This window comes from Tamandua tetradactyla, chromosome 12 (genome assembly GCF_023851605.1).
Source record: "Tamandua tetradactyla isolate mTamTet1 chromosome 12, mTamTet1.pri, whole genome shotgun sequence".
Classification (NCBI taxonomy): domain Eukaryota; kingdom Metazoa; phylum Chordata; class Mammalia; order Pilosa; family Myrmecophagidae; genus Tamandua; species Tamandua tetradactyla.
This window is the reverse complement of record NC_135338.1, coordinates 32,535,252-32,553,442: the sequence shown is the minus strand read 5'-3', so window position 1 is coordinate 32,553,442 and position 18,191 is coordinate 32,535,252. Positions and strand designations below refer to the sequence as shown.

Sequence of the window (18,191 nt, the reverse complement as noted above, 5' to 3'; positions counted from 1 at the left end):
GGACTGGGTCCAACCAAACACCAATAGGGGCATTAATAAAGGACCCACAGCGTCCCCTCAAGCCACGGCGGCTGGCGCCCCCACCTCGCGCGGCCCCCCGGACCAACTGAGAGAATTGGATTGAAAATCCCCAGGTGGCGGAGAACGGTAACCGGGGGGGAATCCCTTCCAAACACATGAGACAAACGTGTGCCACGAGCGCCACCTACTGGGCAAGATAAGAAAAACAGAACCCAGAGATTTCACAGAAAAATCTTCCAAACTGTTGAGTCCAACACCCAGGGAAATCTGACTAAATGCCCAGACGCCAGCAGAAGATAATGGACTATGCTCAGAAGACTGAAAATATGGCCCAGTCAAAGGAACAAACCAATAGTTCAAATGAGATACAGGAGCTGAGACAACTAATGCTGAATATACGAACAGAAATGGAAAACCTCTTCAAAAACGAAATCGATAAATTGAGGGAGGACATGAAAAAGACATGGGCTGAACAAAAAGAAGAAATAGAAAAACTGAAAAAACAAATCACAGAGCTTATGGAAGTGAAGGATAAAGTAGAAAAGATGGAAAAAACAATGGATACCTACAATGATAGATTTAAAGAGACAGAAGATAGAATTAGTGATTTGGAGGATGGAACATCTGAATTCCAAAAACAAACAGAAACTATCGGGAAAAGAATGGAAAAATTTGAACAGGGTATCAGGGAACTCAAGGACAATATGAACCGCACAAATATACGTGTTGTGGGTGTCCCAGAAGGAGAAGAGAAGGGAAAAGAATGAGAAAAACTAATGGAAGAAATTATCACTGAAAATTTCCCAACTCTTATGAAAGACCTAAAATTACAGATCCAAGAAGTTCAGCGCACCCCAAAGAGATTAGACCCAAACAGGCGTTCTCCAAGACACTTACTAGTTAGAATGTCAGAGGTCAAAGAGAAAGAGAGGATCTTGAAAGCAGCAAGAGAAAAACAATCCATCACATACAAGGGAAACCCAATAAGACTATGTGTAGATTTCTCAGCAGAAACCACGGAAGCTAGAAGACAGTGGGATGATATATTTAAATTACTAAAAGAGAAAAACTGCCAACCAAGACTCCTATATCCAGCAAAATTGTCCTTCAAAAATGAGGGAGAAATTAAAACATTCTCAGACAAAAAGTCACTGAGAGAATTTGTGACCAAGAGACCAGCTCTGCAAGAAATACTAAAGGGAGCACTAGAGTCAGATACGAAAAGACAGAAGAGAGAGGTATGGAGAAGAGTGTAGAAAGAAGGAAAGTCAGATATGATATATATAATACAAAAGGCAAAATGGTAGAGGAAAATATTATGCAAACAGTAATAACACTAAATGTTAATGGACTGAATTCCCCGATCAAAAGACATAGACTGGCAGAATGGATTAAAAAACAGGATCCTTCTATATGCTGTCTACAGGAAACACATCTTAGACCCAAAGATAAACATAGGTTGAAAGTGAAAGGTTGGGAAAAGATATTTCATGCAAATAACAACCAGAAAAGAGCAGGAGTGGCTATACTAATATCCAACAAATTAGACTTCAAATGCAAAACAGTTAAAAGAGACAAAGAAGGACACTATATACTAATAAAAGGAACAATTAAACAAGAAGACATAACAATCATAAATATTTACGCACCGAACCAGAATGCCCCAAAATACGTGAGGAATACACTGCAAACACTGAAAAGGGAAATAGACTCATATACCATAATAGTTGGAGACTTCAATTCACCACTCTCATCAACGGACAGAACATCTAGACAGAGGATCAATAAAGAAATAGAGAATCTGAATATTACTATAAATGAACTAGACTTAACAGACATTTATAGGACATTACATCCCACAACAGCAGGATACACCTTTTTCTCAAGTGCTCATGGATCATTCTCAAAGATAGACCATATGCTGGGTCACAAAGCAAGTCTTAACAAATTTAAAAAGATTGAAATCATACACAACACCTTCTCGGATCATAAAGGAATGAAGTTGGAAATCAATAATAGGCCGAGTGCCAGAAAATTCACAAATACATGGAGGCTCAACAACACACTCTTAAACAACGAGTGGGTCAAAGAAGAAATTGCAAGAGAAATTAGTAAATACCTCAAGGCAAATGAAAATGAAAACACAACATATCAAAACTTATGGGATGCAGCAAAGGCAGTGCTAAGAGGGAAATTTATTGCCCTAAATGCCTATATCAGAAAAGAAGAAAAGGCAAAAATGCAGGAATTAACTGTCCACTTGGAAAAACTGCAGAAAGAACAGCAAACTAATCCCAAAGCAAGCAAAAGGAAAGAAATAACAAAGATTAGAGCAGAAATAAATGAAATTGAAAACAATAGAGAAAATCAATAAGATCAGAAGTTGGTTCTATGAGAAAATCAATAAGATTGATGGGCCCTTAGCAAGATTGACAAAAAGAAGAAGAGAGAGGATGCAAATAAATAAGATCAGAAATGGAAGACGAGACATAACTACTGACCTCACAGAAATAAAGCAGGTAATAACAGGATACTATGAACAACTTTATGCCAATAAATACAACAATTTAGATGAAATGGATGGGTTCCTGGAAAGACATGAACAACCAACTTTGACTCAGGAAGACATAGATGACCTCAACAAACCAATCACAAGTAAAGAAATTGAATTAGTCATTCAAAAGCTTCCTAAAAAGAAAAGTCCAGGACCAGACGGTTTCACATGTGAATTCTATCAAACATTTGAGAAAGAATTAGTACCAACTCTCCTCAAACTCTTCAAAAAAATCGAAGTGGAGGGAAAACTACCTAATTCATTCTATGAAGCCAACATCACCCTCATACCAAAACCAGGCAAAGATATTACAAGAAAAGAAAACTACAGACCAATCTAATGAATATAGATGCAAAAATCCTCAATAAAATTCTAGCAAATCGTATCCAACAACACATTAAAAGAATTATACATCATGACCAAGTAGGATTCATCCCAGGTATGCAAGGATGGTTCAACATAAGAAAATCAATTAATGTAATACACCATATCAACAAATCAAAGCAGAAAAATCACATGATCATCTCAATTGATGCAGAGAAGGCATTTGACAAGATTCAACATCCTTTCCTGTTGAGAACACTTCAAAAGATAGGAATACAAGGGAACTTCCTTAAAATGATAGAGGGAATATATGAAAAACCCACAGCTAATATCATCCTCAATGGGGAAAAATTGAAAACTTTCCCCCTAAGATAAGGAACAAGACAAGGATGTCCACTATCACCACTATTATTCAACATTGTGTTGGAGGTTCTAGCCAGAGCAATTAGACAAGAAAAAGAAATACAAGGCATCAAAATTGGAAAGGAAGAAGTAAAACTATCACTGTTTGCAGACGATATGATACTATACGTCGAAAACCCGGAAAAATCCACAACAAAACTACTAGAGCTAATAAATGAGTACAGCAAAGTAGCAGGTTACAAGATCAACATTCAAAAATCTGTAGCATTTCTATACACTAGTAATGAATAAGCTGAGGGGGAAATCAAGAAACGAATCCCATTTACAATTGCAACTAAAAGAATGAAATACCTAGGAATAAATTTAACTAAAGAGACAAAAAACCTATATAAAGAAAACTACAAAAAACTGTTAAAAGAAATCACAGAAGACCTAAATAGATGGAAGGGCATACCGTGTTCATGGATTGGAAGACTAAATATAGTTAAGATGTCAATCCTACCTAAATTGATTTACAGATTCAATGCAATACCAATCAAAATCCCAACAACTTATTTTTCAGAAACAGAAAAACCAATAAGGAAATTTATCTGGAAGGGCAGGGTGCCCCGAATTGCTAAAAACATCTTGAGGAAAAAAAACGAAGCTGGAGGTCTCGCGATGCCTGACTTTAAGGCATATTATGAAGCAACAGTGGTCAAAACAGCATGGTATTGGCATAAAGATAGATATATCGACTAATGGAATCGAATAGAGTGCTCAGATATAGACCCTCTCATCTATGGACATTTGATCTTTCATAAGGCAGTCAAGCCAACTCACCTGGGACAGAACAGTCTCTTCAATAAATGGTGCCTAGAGAACTGGATATCCATATGCAAAAGAATGAAAGAAGACCCATCTCTCACACCCTATACAAAAGTTAACTCAAAATGGATCAAAGATCTAAACATTAGGTCTAAGACCATAAAACAGTTAGAGGAAAATGTAAGGAGATATCTTATGAAACTTACAATTGGAGGCAGTTTTATGGACCTTAAACCTAAAGCAAGAGCACTGAAGAAGGAAATAAATAAATGGGAGCGCCTCAAAATTAAACACTTTTGTGCATCAAAGAACTTCATCAAGAAAGGAGAAAGACAGGCTACACAATGGGAGACAATATTTGGAAATGACATATCAGATAAAGGTCTAGTATCCAGAATTTATAAAGAGATTGTTCAACTCAACAACAAAAAGACAGCCAACCCAATTACAAAATGGGAAAAAGACTTGAACAGACACCTCTCAGAAGAGGAAATACGGATGGCCAAAAGGCACATGAAGAGATGCTCAATGTCCCTGGCCATTAGAGAAATGCAAATCAAAACCACAATGAGATATCATCTCACACCCACCAGAATGGCCATTATCAACAAAACAGAAAATGACAAGTGCTGGAGAGGATGCAGAGAAAGAGGCACACTTATCCACTGTTGGTGGGAATGTCAAATGGTGCCACCACTGTGGAAGGCAGTTTGGCGGTTCCTCAAAAAGCTGAATATAGAATTGCCATATGACCCAGCAATACCATTGCTGGGAATCTACTCAAAAGACTTAAGGGCAAAGACACAAACGGACATCTGCACACCAATGTTTATAGCAGCGTTATTTACAATTGCAAAGAGATGGAAACAGCCAAAATGTCCATCAACAGATGAGTGTCTAAACAAACTGTGGTATATACATACGATGGAATATTACGCAGCTTTAAGACAGGATAAACTTATGAAGCATGTAATAACATGGACGGACCTAGAGAACATTATGCTGAGTGAGTCTAGCCAAAAACTAAAGGACAAATACTGTATGGTCCCACTGATGTGAACCGACATTCGAGAATAAACTTGGAATATGTCATTGGTAACAGAGTCCAGCAGGAGTTAGAAACAGGGTAAGATAATGGGTAATTGGAGCTGAAGGGATACAGACTGTGCAACAGGACTAGAAACAAAAACTCAAAAATGGACAGCACAGTAATACCTAATTGTAAAGTAATCATGTTAAAACACTGAATGAAGCTGCATCTGAGCTATAGGTTTTTTTTTTTTTACTATTATTATTACTTTTATTTTTTTCTCTATATTAACATTCTATATCTTTTTCTGTTGTGTTGCTAGTTCTTCTAAACCGATGCAAATATACTAAGAAACGATGATCATGCATCTATGTGATGATGTTAAGAATTACTGAATGCATATGTAGAATGGTATGATTTCTAAATGTTGGGTTAATTTCTTTTTTTCCGTTAATTAATAAAAAAAAAATCCTACTTGGTCATGGTGTATAATTTCTGGATTCAATTTGAAAGTATTTTGTTGAGGATTTTTGCATCTATATTCATTAAAGAGATTGGTCTGTAATTTTATTTCTTGCAGTACCTTTGGCTTTGGTATTTGGGTGATACTGGTTTCACCGAATGAGAAGGTAGCTTTCTCTCCTCATTTTTTTCAAAGAGTTTGAGAGGATTGGTACCAATTCTTTCTTGAATGCTTGGTAGAATTCAAATGTGAAGCCATCTGGTCCTGGACTTTTTTTTGGGGGGGAGGTTCTTGGTGACTGATTCAATCTCTTTACTTGTGATTGGTCTGTTGAAGTCGTTTATTTCTTCTTGAGTCAATGTTGGTCATTCATGCCTTTCTAGGAAGGTGTCCATTTCATATGTTGTCTAGTTTATTAGCATATAGTTGCTTATAGTATCCTCTCATTACCTCCTTTATTTCTGTGGGATCAGTAGTTATGTTTCCTCTTCCATTTCTGGTTTTATTTGCACCCTCTCTCTCTCTCTCTCTTTCTCTCTCTCTCTTTTTTTTTTTTTTTGTCAAGCCAGCTAAGGGTCTATCGATTTTATTAATTTTCTCAAAGAACCAACTTTTGGTTTTGTTGATTTTCTCTATTGTTTTCATATTCTCAATTTCATTTATTTCTGTTCTCATTGCCATTGTTGCTTTCCTTTGGTTGGCTTTGGGGTTAGCTTGCAATTCTTTCTCTAGTTCTTCCAGGTGAACAGTTAATTCCTTGATTTTTGCTCACTCTTTCTTTTTAATATAGGTATTTAGGGCAATTACTTTCCCTCTCTTTACCACCTTTGCTGTATCCATAAATTTTGATATGTTGTGTTTTCATTTTCTTTTGCCTCAAGATATTTACTGATTTCTCTTGTAATTTCTTCCTTGATCTATTGGTTGTTTAAAAGGGTGTTGTTTAGCCTCCATATATTTGTGAATTTCCTGGCCCTCTGCCTGTTATTGATTTCCAACTTCATTCCATTACAATCCAAGAAAGTGTTTTGTATGATTTCATCTTTTTAAATTTATGGAGACTTGCTTCATGACTCAGCATATAGTCTTTCCTTGAGATCCATGTGCACTTGAGAAAAATGTGTATCCTACTGTTGTAGTGTATAATGCTCTGTAAATGTCTGTTAAGTCTAGTTCATTTATTGTATTATTCAAACTCTGTTTCCTTACTGATCCTCTGTCTAGATGGTCTATCCACTGATGAGACTGGGGAATTGAAGTCTCCAACTATTATGGTAGAGGTGTCTACTTCTCCCTTCAGTGTTGTCAGTGTTTTCCTCATATATGGAGCATTCTGGCTTGGTGCATAAATATTTATGATTTTATGACTTCCTGTTGAATTGTAACTTTTATTAATACATAGTGTTCTTCTTTGTCTCTTTTTATTGTTTTACATTTGACACTTAATTTTTCAAATATTAGTATAGCTAATACCCTGCTCTTTTCTGGTTGTTGTTTGCATGAAATGTCTTTTCTAAACCTTTCACTCTCAACCTATTTTTGTCCTTGGATCTAAAGAGAGTTTCTTGTAGACAATATATAGATAGATGGGTCCTGTTTTTTAACCCATTCTGACAATCTATGTCTTTTGATTTGGGAGTTTAATCCATTAACATTTAATGTTATTACTGTAAAGGCAGTACTTTCTTCTATCATTTTGTCTTTTGGATTTTACATGTCATATCTTATTTTTTTCTCTTTTTACCTTTACTGATAGTCTTCATTTCTACACTCTTCTCCATACTTCTCTCTCCTGTCCTCTCCTATCTGCCTGTAGTGCTCCCTTTATTATTTCTTGTACAGATGGTCTCTTAGTCATAAATTCTGTCAGTGACTGTTTGCCTGAGAAGATTTTAATCTCCCCTTCATTTCTGAAGGGCAGTTTTGCTGGGTATAGAATTCTTGGTTGGCAGTTTTTCTCTCTGAGCCTTCTCACCTCCACGGTTTCTGCTGAGAAATCCACACATGGTCTTATTGAGCTTTCCTTATACGTGATGGATTATTTTCACCCACTGCTTTCAAAATTCTCTCTTTGTCTCTGACAATTGACAAGGTCTATTTCTATCTATTCTGTTTGGGGTATGCTGCACTTCTTGAATCTGTAATCTTCTGTCTTTCATAAGAGATGGGAAATTTTCAGTGATTATATCCTCCATTAGTCTTCTGCTCCTTTTCCCTTCTCTTCTTCTGAGATACCCAGAACACATATATTCATGCAGTTTTAGTTGTCATTCCATTCTCTCAGACCCTGCTCAGATTTTTCCATTCATTTTTTTCCCTATATATTTTTTTGCATGTAGAAGTTCAGATGTTCTGTCCTCTAGGTTCACTAATCCTTTCTTCTGTGTCTTCAAATCTACTGTTGTAGGTTTCCACTGTTTTTTTTTAATCTCTTCTATTTTGACTTTCATTCCTATAGGTTCTACAATTTGTTTTTCCAAATTTTCAAAATTCTACTTTGTTTGCCCAATGCCTTCTTTATATTCTCACTCAACTCACTGGTTTGGTTTTTTATGAGATTTTGCATGTCTGCTCAGATATCCTGAACTAGTTGTTTCAACTTCTGTATCTCTTTTGAAGTGTTGGTTTGTCCTTTTGACTGGGTCATATCTTTAATTTTCCTAGTATGACTCATTATTTGCTGGCATCTAGGCAATGATTCACCTAATTAGTTTATTCTGGAAACACTCTTATCTAGGGTTTTCTTCCTGGATGGCTTTGTTCTCTATCTGTTCTTTGACATTCAGTTCAACTTATTCTAGCCCTGTAGTACCGGTTTAGTTTAACTGATCAGAATTTTCAGTTCTTGATTTTCTGTTTCTTGCCTTGCCTATATGGAACTTTTTTTTTTTTTGAGGAGGGTCTCCTCAGATATTATTAACCCTAGTCAGATTTTCCCAGATCAGATAGGTCCATGCCTGAGGAAGAGAAAGTAGCCAGCATCAGTTTTCCCTGATTGTGAGACCCAGCAGATTGTCAGACTTCCCTATGAAGACTGTAGTCTCTGTGTTTTTCCTATCCTGCCCAGCATGTGGTGCTTGTCAGCCCATCACTTCTCACCAACTTAAAGTGATGTAGTGCCTTTAATTTCAGCAGCCTCTCCCTGCCAGTGGTGTGGTTGAGACAGAGGTTGCAGTAGTAAGCTAGCTTTGATTGCTCCTGTTTTCCAGCTCCTGAATTCCCTGAAGGAGGGCAGTCACTTGATCTGGGCCCCATCCCCCTTATCTTGGTGAAGATATGTCCTTTAGGGAATTAACCCTTTTCACCTGACTAGTTACTTTGTCTCTCAGACATGCCTTAGTTCCACCCTTGCCTGGGTCATTGCAGGAGTCTGAGAGCGCTTGCAGTTCCATCTAATGAGCTGCTAAGACATAAAATACAGATAAATAAATTAAAATAATCAAAAAGCCTTTTCAGAGCCAAACCCACTCAATCAAGAGCTTGAGTTGGTATGTGGCTCTATGTATCCCCAAGGCTTTACGTGCCCCCTTTTCTTAGGGTCCTGCCCTTTTCCAGTATTTTGTACTGTCCAACTCAAAAAGTCCCTGGTTTTTATTTATTTTTCATCAGTTCTGCCTCTTCTCTTCCAGGACAAACACTCTTCGTTACCTCAGTGTTTATTCCAGGTTTATTGTGCTCGGGGTCTGTTTTCAATGGTCAGAATTTGTTAATTAATTCTGTAATTGGAGCTTGGTTGAGCTAAGCCCCCGCTGCTAGTAAAGTCTGTTTCCTTTCTCCTCGGGGAACCAGCCTGCCATGTCCATGAGGGAGGAGCACTGGCCTCTGCAGCTTTGGAGACTTACAGTTCTGCATGGGATCTCAGCCATTCCACCCATTCCAGACCGGTGTACACTGTATGTCCAGTCACTGATGCCCCCCAGCATTTGTTCCATACAGTTCCTAGCTGCTCTGGAGGATGAACTAAATTTCATATCTCACTCAGCTGCCATCTTGACCCACTTCCATTTCTTTTAATCTTGATTCAATATTGTGGGGTGGAAACTTTGATTGGATTGTTTTCATGAATATGTGACATACCCAGTTGTGGGTGGGACCTTTTGATTAGATTGTTTCCATGGAGATATGACATACCCAACTGTGGATGTGACTCCGCCCATTCAAGGTGGGTCTTGATTAGTTTTCTAGAGTCCTTTAAAAGGGGAAACATTTTGGAGAAAACTCAGAGCTGAAAGATAAGCAGAGAACTGAGGATGCTTGGAGTCCCAACAGAGAGAACAGATGCCTAGACACAGATGTTTGAAGATGCAGAGCCTAGCTGACATCACCATTTGCCTTCCCATGAGATGCTAAGCAAGCCAGAATCCTGAGTTGGGTCCTGGAAGAGCTAAGTGAATGCCCACAGATGTTTAGAGAAGAAACTACCAGCATCAGAAGCTGGATGCAATAGAACGAAGAACAAGTACCAGCAGAAGCCAACATGTGCCTTCCCAGCTGACAGAGGTATTCCAGACCCATCATCCTTTCTTAAGTCCTTAGTTTGGACATCTTTACAGTCTCAGAATGGTAAACTTTGAATTCGATAAATTCTCTTTATAAAAGCCAACCCATTTCTGGTATATTGCATTCCAGCAGCATTAACAAACCAATACATATGGGAAGAAGATTTGCAGGAATGAGAACTTCTTATGCATATTCAATTACAAGTGTATAAATTTTTGTTGTGCAGGGAGTAATTCTGTCTTTCAATACATATCCAATCTATTCTACATACTTCTCTAAATATGAAGATTTGTAAACCAGCTCAGAATAATATTTTTATGTGTTTTAATCATTTGAGAAGTGATCAATGTTTAAAATATAGAACCAACATTCCACAAAGATGGACTAATAAATCCAACACCTGGGATGAACAACTGCAGTAAAATACCAAAACAAACATTAAAATTTTTTTTCAAAAGGTGTTGTGACCATTCCAAGTAACACAAACTCCTATATATTTGAAAGTAGGCATAGTAATTATTTATTTAATCAATCCATTTCTGGCAGATATTTAGGTTACTGTAGTCTTTTGTACAAGCTATATCACAATGAATGTACTTTGTCCACCATCTTTGTCCATGTACGTTTATGAAAAACTCCTAGATATAGGACAGTTGGGACAAAGTCCATGCATATTTAAGATTGTGATAGTTATGACAAACATCCCACTAAAGAAGTTGAATTAATCAACCATTTCAGCAACAGTGTTTGAAGAATGTTAAATTTGGGTACATTACATAACTATCTAAGCCTTGGTTTCCTCATCTTAAAATGAGGAATATTATCTACTTTTTGTGAATCTGAAATCAGATATTGCATGTAAAGAACCTGGTACATAGTCAATAACTATTTACTGCAACAACAAAAAATAATAATAACAATATTTTCAATACTATGTAATTATTTATAATATTGAAGGCTGCCTAGAATTCTTGAAGAAAAAGATAAAAACTGTAGAAAATATACAAAGAATATCTTTGGTTGGTTTCCAAAAGAGGAAACATAAATGGCTAATAATAATACAAAAAATGTTGAAAGTTACAACTGATTAGAGAATGGAGATTAAAACATGATGATATCATTTTTGTCTATCATTTTGATAAAAGCTAAAAATATGTATAATAATCAATGATGTTGAACGTGAAAGGGATAATCCTCACCAACACACCACTGACAGAAGTAGAAACTGTCAGTCTAGCAGAAGCAACTTAAGATACCTATCAAAAATTTAAATGCACATATATCTTTGCCATTTCTACTTTTAGGAATCCATTATATGCATACATTAAGATAACTGGAGAAATGTTCACTGCAGCATGATTTGAAATAGAAAAAAAAAAAAGACAACATTGCCTTCCCTTCAAAGAAAAAAATTTGTAAATAATTCAAATGCCCAGCAGTATAGGGATAGTTAAATATATTATTGTACATTGACACTATGGAAAACTATGCAGCCATTAAAAAAGAATGCATTAAATCTTCATGTATTAACAATGAAGGATACCCCTTATATATTATTAATGAAAAAGCTAAATTACAGAAAAAATTTGCCTTGTATAATATCAGTAAAACACATATAACTTAGACACACACACAGAGATAAATTATTTATTTGTGTGTGCACTGAAAAAAAATTTAAGTCTACAAAACAATATTATCATGGTTACCTCATGAGATGGGGTAGGTAGGAATAAAAAGTACTTTCACATGGCATTTCAAATATTTACAAATTGCTTGATTTCTTTTTTATAGTGAACATACATTACTTTTTTGTTTGTTTGTTTTGGCATGGGCAGGCTCTGGGAATCGAACCCAGGTCTCCAGCATGGCAGGTGAGAATTCTGCCACTGAGCCACCGTTGTACCACCCAAACATACATTACTTTTTTTTTTTTTCATTTTAACTTTTTAATTGTATAGTATAACACATATACAAAGCAAAGAAATAAAAAAGCAATAGTTTTCACAGCACTCTTCAACAAGTAATTTCAGGACAGATCCCAGAGTTTGTCATGGGCTACCATATGATCCTCTCAGATTTTTCCTTCTAGCTGCTCCAGAATATAGGAGGCTAGAGGGCTTAAATATTTTTTTAATATTTAAAGTATTAATATTTAAAAGCCATCACACCATATGATCCTCTCAGATTTTTCCTTCTAGCTGCTCCAGAATATAGGAGGCTAGAGGGCTTAAATATTTTTTTAATATTTAAAGTATTAATATTTAAAAGTCATCACACCATATGATCCTCTCAGATTTTTCCTTCTAGCTGCTCCAGAATATAGGAGGCTAGAGGGCTTAAATATTTTTTTAATATTTAAAGTATTAATATTTAAAAGTCATCACACTCGGGCGGGCCACGGTGGCTCAGCAGGTAAGAATGCTTGCCTGCCATGCCCGAGGACCCAGGTTCGATTCCCGGTGCCTGCCCATGTTAAAAAAAAAAAAAAAAAAAAAGTCATCACACTCGACCTTTTTCCCTTCTTTTTTTCTAAAAAATAACACATATACAAAAAGCTATAAATTTCAAAGTACAGCACCACAATTAGTTGTAGAACATATTTCAGAGTTTGACATGGGTTACAATTCCACAATTTTAGGTTTTTACTACATTACTTTTTAAATTGAAATTTTAACATAAAAGTTTTTGTAATTAGTAATAAAATATAATGGGTCTCTCAATAAATATTTGAGTGCCTACTACATGTACAACACTATTGTAGTTGTTCATTGCCTGCATGAAGCAGAGTTTAGATTCTAGTGTGTGTGTATGTGTGTGTGCCTGCGTGTGTATATTAGAGAAAGAGACAGAGAGACATAACAGACAAATAATTTCTGAGAACAAGCAAGATGAAAAATAAAATTATAATGGTAAAGTGACTGCTATAGAGGTTGAAGCTATGTGTACCCCAGAAAAACATGTTCTTTAACTTAATCCATTCCTAAGGGTAGGAACCCATTGTCAATTGGACCTTTTGATGAGGCTACTTCAGTTAAGGTGTGATCCACCTCAATCAGAACCAGTCATAATTCTATTATATAATCCTCTTAAAAAGGAGTCCTTTTTTTAAGAGAATGAAATTCAGACAGAGAGAACAGCCAAAGAAGCAAGAAGCTGAAATCAATAAAATACGGAAGAGAAGAGAAAGACCAGCAGACATCACTATGCGCCTTGCTATATGACAGAGGAGCCCATGATTGCCAGCAGCCAGTCTTTGGGAAGAGAGCGTCATTTGATGATGCCTTGAGTTGGACATTTTCCTGGCTTCAAAACCGTGAGAGAATAAATTCCCATTATTTAAGCCAAACCATTTCATGGTATTTGCTTTAAGCAGTGTAGGAAATTAAACAGCTGCTATAGGGAAAAGAACTGTTACCTTTGAGCAGGTAACATCTGAGCTGAGGTATGAAGGATAAAATGTGGAAATTCAGGGTAAAAGAGTTTTAAAGAAGAGAGAACAGTTAAGTACAAAGGTCCTCAGGTAGGAATGGACTTGGTGGGTTTAAGAAAGAGAAAGAAAGCCAGAGCATGTAGATCAGCAGCTAGGTAGAAGAGTAATAGAAAAGGAGATCAGAGAGGAAGACAGAGGCCAGATGATACATATAGATGAATGGGCTTAAAATATACATTAATAGTCTGTTTTCCAAATTACTTTTAAATAGATTACTTTCCTTCAATTTAACATTTTCTGTTTCATACAGTATGGGTAGTCATTTGTAATTTACTCTGGCAGCTCTTTAAATAATGCTATGAGGATGTTGTATCTGGTGAATAATCTAGTATATGAACCTACCTGAAGTCTCGAATCTACACCTCTGCAGCTTTATTTTTCTTTAGTCAATGCATAAGTAGTAATGCTTTTGGACTGGTAAAAGGTATACATACACACATACACACATGTTCTAGGAAGAAAACAAACTGTTGAGTGCTAACTATATGAGTTAATAAGAAGTAAAGATATCTAAGGAAGTAATGGTTCAGCTAGATAATATTTCATACATGTCTTTAATCTTATATTTATCATTTCTTTGTGGTCTCTGGTTAAATATTACAGTTCATGGAAGAAATATATAGCAATACTTGAGAATGTGGATTCTATAAATACCTAGGGGAACACAAGAGTTTGCCATAGTGATCTATGATCCTAAAAATCTATGATCCTAAAAATCATCTTAGTGATCCTAAAAATCTGGAGATATATTTATTTGCAAATTCTTAGGTAGCAAAGTAATGTTTAGCTTGAAGTAATACATTTTGAATTTTTTTTACTACAGTGTAATATTTTTTACCATTATGAGTAATGTCCCTATCCTAGAAAATTTTATCATCTCAGGCTCAGAGAATAAAGAGAAGGCAAAATATCCTTAAATTTACCAATCTATATAGAATATCAAAAAAAATCATAGAGATTATTAAGATTAAATATGATGACCTCCTACAACTCAACAGAAAATAGACAACCTAATTAACAAATAGGCCTAGGATTTGAATAGACATTTCTCTAAAGAAGATATTCAAATGGCCAATAAGTATTTGAAAAGATGCTTAACATCATTATCCATTAGAGAAATGCAAATTAGAATTACAATGTGATATCATTTCACACTCACTAAGATGGTTATTAAAAAAACTGAAAATAACAAATGTTGGATGTGGTGAAATGGGAAGGTGGGAAGGTAAAATAATGCAGCCACTATAGAAGACAGTTTGGCAGTTCCTCAGAAAGTTAAACATAGAATTACTATATAACATGGCAATTCTACTCCAAGAAATATACCCAAAAGAACTGAAAGCAGGGACCAGGGCAAATATTTGTACACCACTGTTCCTCACAGCATTATTCACAAGAGGCAAAATGTGGAAGCAAACCATGTGTTCACCAACAGATGACAGAATAAACAAAAGTGTGGTATATCCAAACAATGGAATATTATTCAGTTGTAAAAAGAAGTGAAATACTCATACATGCCACAACAGGGATGAATCTTGAAGATATCATGCTGAGTAATATAAGCTAGGCACAACAGGACAAATATTGTATGATTCCTTTCATATGAAATACTTAATAAAAGCAAATTTATGGAGACAGCAGAATAGGGGTTACCAGGGGAGGGAGTGGAGGAGTTATGCTAAATGAGTACAAGTTTGGGTTTTGGATGATGAAAATAGCCTGGAAATAGTGGCAAACTTATACAGTATTGTCAATGTGTTTAATGTCAAGGAATTGTCCACCTAAAATATTTTAAATGATTTTTATGATATATATTTTATCACAATTAAAAATAAATTATTTCTTTAAAAATTTAAGTCAAATCATCTGATCAGAACCCTTCAATGGCTTTCCAACTCACTTGGAAAAAAAAATCTAAAATCCTTATCATAGCCTTTAGGCCCATGTGGTCTGATTCCTGGCTCCTTCTTGATCCTTACTGAGGCCCACCCTCCCTTCTCTATTCAACTCTTCTTGCTCTTACATATTGTTCTAGTTTGCCAGCTGCCAGAATGCAATATACCAGAAACAGAACAGCTTTTTAAAAAGGGAAATTTAATAAGTTGCAAGTTTACAGTTCTAAGGCTAAGAAAATGGCTCAGTTAAAGCAAGTCTATAAAAATGTCTTCAAATTAAGGCACCAACAAGTTACTGTCAGTCAAGAAAGGCTGATGAAGTTGAGGGTTTCTCTCTCAACTGGAAAGGCACATGGCAAACTTGGCAAAGTCTACAAGCTCTCTCCAGGCTTCTTGTTTCATCAAGCTCTTCTTCAGGGATGTTTTCCTTCTTCATCTCCAAAGGTCTCTGGCTATGTGGGCTCCTGTGGTTCTCATGGCTCTATCATGGGTCTGTTGTTCTCTCCAAAATGTTTCCTCTTTTAAAGAATTCCAGTAAACTAATCGAGACCCACCTGGAATGGGTAGAGTCACATCTCCCTCTAATCCAAGGCTAGATACCCACAACTGGGTGTGACACATCTCCATGGAGATAATCTAATTAAAATTTCCAGCCTAGATTATTGGATCAGGATTAAACAAATGGCTACTCCCACAAGATTGGATCAGGATCAAAACATGGCTTTTCTAGGGTTCAGGAACAAAACATGGCTTTTCTAGGGTATATCATCCTTTCAAACCGGCACACATACCAAACTCTCACATGCTCAAACATATCAAGCATCTCTAGTTCTAGGACCTTTGTGCTTGCTGTCCCCTCAGTCTGGAGCACTTGTCTCTTAAGTACTTTTCATGTTTTTTTTTTTATTTTGTAAGGTTTCTACAATGGACAAGAATTGTTTTTATATTTAGTAAAAAAAGTTTGTATTTTTTTTAAGTGATAAATAACAACATACCAGTCCATTTAAGTTCTTTATGTTGTTTCTTCCTAAAGACAATATCCTTAAGTTTTCTGTAGTGAAAAGAAAGAAATATTTTGTTTATGAGAATCATATTACACAACTGTTGCAAGTTCAGAATAAAAAGGCTTTAAAAAATTTTATATAATAAATATCCTTAAATAATGAATAAGAAAAGCTGTAATAAAAATTGGTAATCAAGTAGAAAATATCATTGACCTAACATCTAAAGTAAGCACAGCAATTAAAATTTCACATCATGCCAATACTGAATTAAAAAATGATTGCCTATTACAGGAACAAAATTAAAGTAAAGAAGATTTTAACTTTAAACTCAAATGCAAATCTTTTCAGTTATGAGGACTCACACTAGAAAACAGAAACATATTTATGTACACTCCACCTCATTCCACAAAGGATTAGAAATAAAATAAAATAGTTTCAGTATTTAAAAGTTCTTTTACTTTCAATATTTAAAATAGTTTGTAATCTGGTTAAAAAATGAAATGCCTGTTTAAACTTTTTTAAAGGATGTTTCTATTATATATGCATAGATTATTTCTGGAAGATAAAAAAAGAGACGAAACTGGTTGCCTTTGGAGAGAACTGAGAGTCTATGGTTGGGGGAAGACATTTTTAATTGTAATCTCTTTTGAACCATTTGAATGAAACACGTGCATGATTTATTTTTCTAAATTAAAAGAAGAATTTCCAGTGAAACAGAAAAAATCTCATTTTTGTTCCCAGAAACTACTGTGTCTACTTTTACATAAGCTACATTCTAAAACATCCATTATTAAAAGGTTAAAAACACAAATCCAAATAAATGGGTTCAAATCCCAATGCTCTAGGGAAACAATTGAACCTCTTTGAATTTGTTTCATCACATATAAAATGGGGCAAATTATATCTATCTTGTAAGAATATTAGGATTAAATGAGATAAATTTCTAGAACATTTAGCATAAAGCATTATTGCCTGATTCATGTGCAAAAAATGATGTATGTATGTGTGTGTAAGGCATATATAGTTTATATAAACAATTGTTTTAATTTATGCTATTTAATAAATTATGTTAAATTCTCATGAAAAATACTGACCTTTCAGAATAACGTATTTTAAGAGTGATCAAATTCATAAGAAATGGTTTAACTACTGAAGCCAGAACCCATATAATTATAAATTAATGACATATTTTGAGAATCTCACATATTTTTAAAGCATCTTTATATGAAGAAATTACCACTTTTCCCCCTATTTTATGTAGAGGAAAAAGCTCACTCAAAAAAATCCTTCATAACTATGTGTGTGGGGCATATGGGAACTCTCTGTACTTTGCGCAACTCTTCTGTAAACCTAAACCTGCTTTAAATATAAAGTTATTTTTAAAATCTTTCACTTAACACATTTGTATTGAGCATTTACTATATACAAGAAACAACCATGAGCATTCGCAATAAAACAGTGAACAATACAGAAAAAATTCCTGTCCTGTTGATAATAAACAAATAATGGGTTAGAGATGAAGTATATTAGATAGTGAGAAGTGTAAAGACATATGGGTTAGAGATATAAATTTGGGAGCCACCAGCATATACATGGGAAAACCGTGACTCTGGATGAGATCATCTGGAGAGTGAATAAAGATAGAAGAAAGAAGAGATCCAATAAACGGGTTGTGGAGCACTCTGGCATTTAAAAGTTGGGGACATGAGACTGGGAAAAAAGTGACCAGAAAGGTGGTGT

The 18,191-nt window shown here is 35.3% G+C and overlaps 1 protein-coding gene across 6 annotated transcripts in view; it reads right to left on the bottom strand.

Annotated features, from left to right (window-relative positions):
• DNAL1 (dynein axonemal light chain 1) overlaps nucleotides 1-18,191 on the bottom strand; it is a 71,222-nt gene that overhangs the window by 23,086 nt on the left and 29,945 nt on the right. For all 6 annotated transcript variants that reach the window (XM_077122998.1, XM_077122997.1, XM_077123002.1 and 3 more), the window contains one exon: nucleotides 16,443-16,498. In XM_077122998.1, the coding sequence (XP_076979113.1) occupies nucleotides 16,443-16,498 (56 nt within the window). The remainder of the gene's footprint in view (nucleotides 1-16,442; nucleotides 16,499-18,191) is intronic.